Here is a 1,552-nt window from a genome sequence, read left to right on the forward strand (position 1 = left end):
CGTGCGCACATGCATGTACGTGTACATGTTTGCAGTATATTTTTATGGATCAGAAAAAAAAAATGAAGTAACAATATTAAGATCCAATGTTATTAATCTGTTAATTAATGTGATTTCTTAAACATGAATACATATGTGTATGTATTTATTTTCCATCTCCTTGCAGTATATTTGCTGGAACAGTGGTCCTGGCCAATCTCCTCCTGATGCTGACCTGGGTTCCAGCATGTGTTGTGGTAGCTGAGCGTTGGGGAGCATCAACATGCTGTTTGTGTGTTCCTCCAGCACCAGTCTATGCTCCACAATTACCTCCACGTTGCTCAGTTGTCTGTGCCCTTCCACTCAGACTGTGTTATTTCTGTGCAGAGTCAGCTCGAGTGTTTTTTGAAAAGATGCTTCCATGGGTTGTAGTGAAACCAAGATACTTGTGGGTCTTGTTACTTGGTACCCTATCAGCGTGCAGTGCTGTGGTTGTGTTTTATTTTCCTGGTCTGAAACTTCCAGATTCTCAAGATTTTCAGTTGTTTTCAAGAGACCATGTGTTTGAACAGTATGATTTGGTGTACAAATATAAATTTTGGTTCGAGAGAAATCTAAGAAGTGACATTGTTAATCGGTTACCTATACGCATTGTGTGGGGGATTAAACCAGTGGACAATGGTGATTACTTAAATCCAGCTTCAAAAGGAACTCTGGAATTTGATGATACGTTTGATGTATCACCACCGGAATCTCAGGAATGGCTTCTCAACTTCTGCAGAAATCTTCGTAATCAGAGTTTCTACATGTCCACCCTGGGCCCACTGCTGCCAAATTGCTTCATTGAAACATTAAAAGCATGGATGGAGAGGCGATGCATTGATCCTATAACTGGCATTGATCGGTCTCCGTGCTGTGAGGATTCAAAGTTTCCTTATCGCAAAGAGGTGTTTAATCAGTGTATCCACAAAGGTATCAAAGCTTTGTACCAAACACCGAGAGAGTACTTCATCCCCGGAGTGGCTGGACCAAAGTTTAACAGAAACACTGGGAAAGTTGCAGCTGTTGTTGTGGAGTATGACAGCAACATGATTTGGTCGCTCTCCTATGATGAAATGCATTATTTCTTCCATGAGGTAAGTCATTTTCACAAACTGTTTGTTTTTTTGTGTGTTAGGCATGCACTTCAGTATCCTAATCAGTTGTAACAACATCGAAAGAACTAAAGATCAAGTTACTCTCATGTAGATGTTATTTTTTGTTGATTATTGCATGTGGATAAGATTTTTAACTTGTTATCCATCTGTACATGTATGAAGTGCATATATAAAAACAATTTCATGCAGAGTTATGTATGAAAACCCGTAGTTTGGAATTGCACAATGTTATTTGTAGAAATTAAAGTGAAATAAAATATCTAATTTTCTGAACTAACTGGTAAGGGGGTGGTCAAGTATATGAAATTTATGGATAGACCAATGTAAGGTTTCCAGCTGGGATTATATATTTCTTTTCTGTTTGGCTTTGACAGGAAGCTTTGAAATTAAAAGAATAGAAAATGTTATCTAAACCA

The 1,552-nt window shown here is 38.3% G+C and overlaps 1 protein-coding gene across 1 annotated transcript in view; it reads left to right on the forward strand.

The window, feature by feature from the left end:
• The window catches only part of LOC119589487 (protein dispatched-like), a gene marked incomplete at its 5' end in the record, with an annotated part of 109,307 nt that overhangs the window by 105,718 nt on the left and 2,037 nt on the right, over nucleotides 1–1,552 (forward strand). Inside the window, 1 exon segment of the mRNA XM_037938087.1 lies at nucleotides 167–1,115. Within this exon segment, the coding sequence (XP_037794015.1) occupies nucleotides 167–1,115 (949 nt within the window).

This window comes from Penaeus monodon, chromosome 25, assembly GCF_015228065.2.
Source record: "Penaeus monodon isolate SGIC_2016 chromosome 25, NSTDA_Pmon_1, whole genome shotgun sequence".
Taxonomy (NCBI): domain Eukaryota; kingdom Metazoa; phylum Arthropoda; class Malacostraca; order Decapoda; family Penaeidae; genus Penaeus; species Penaeus monodon.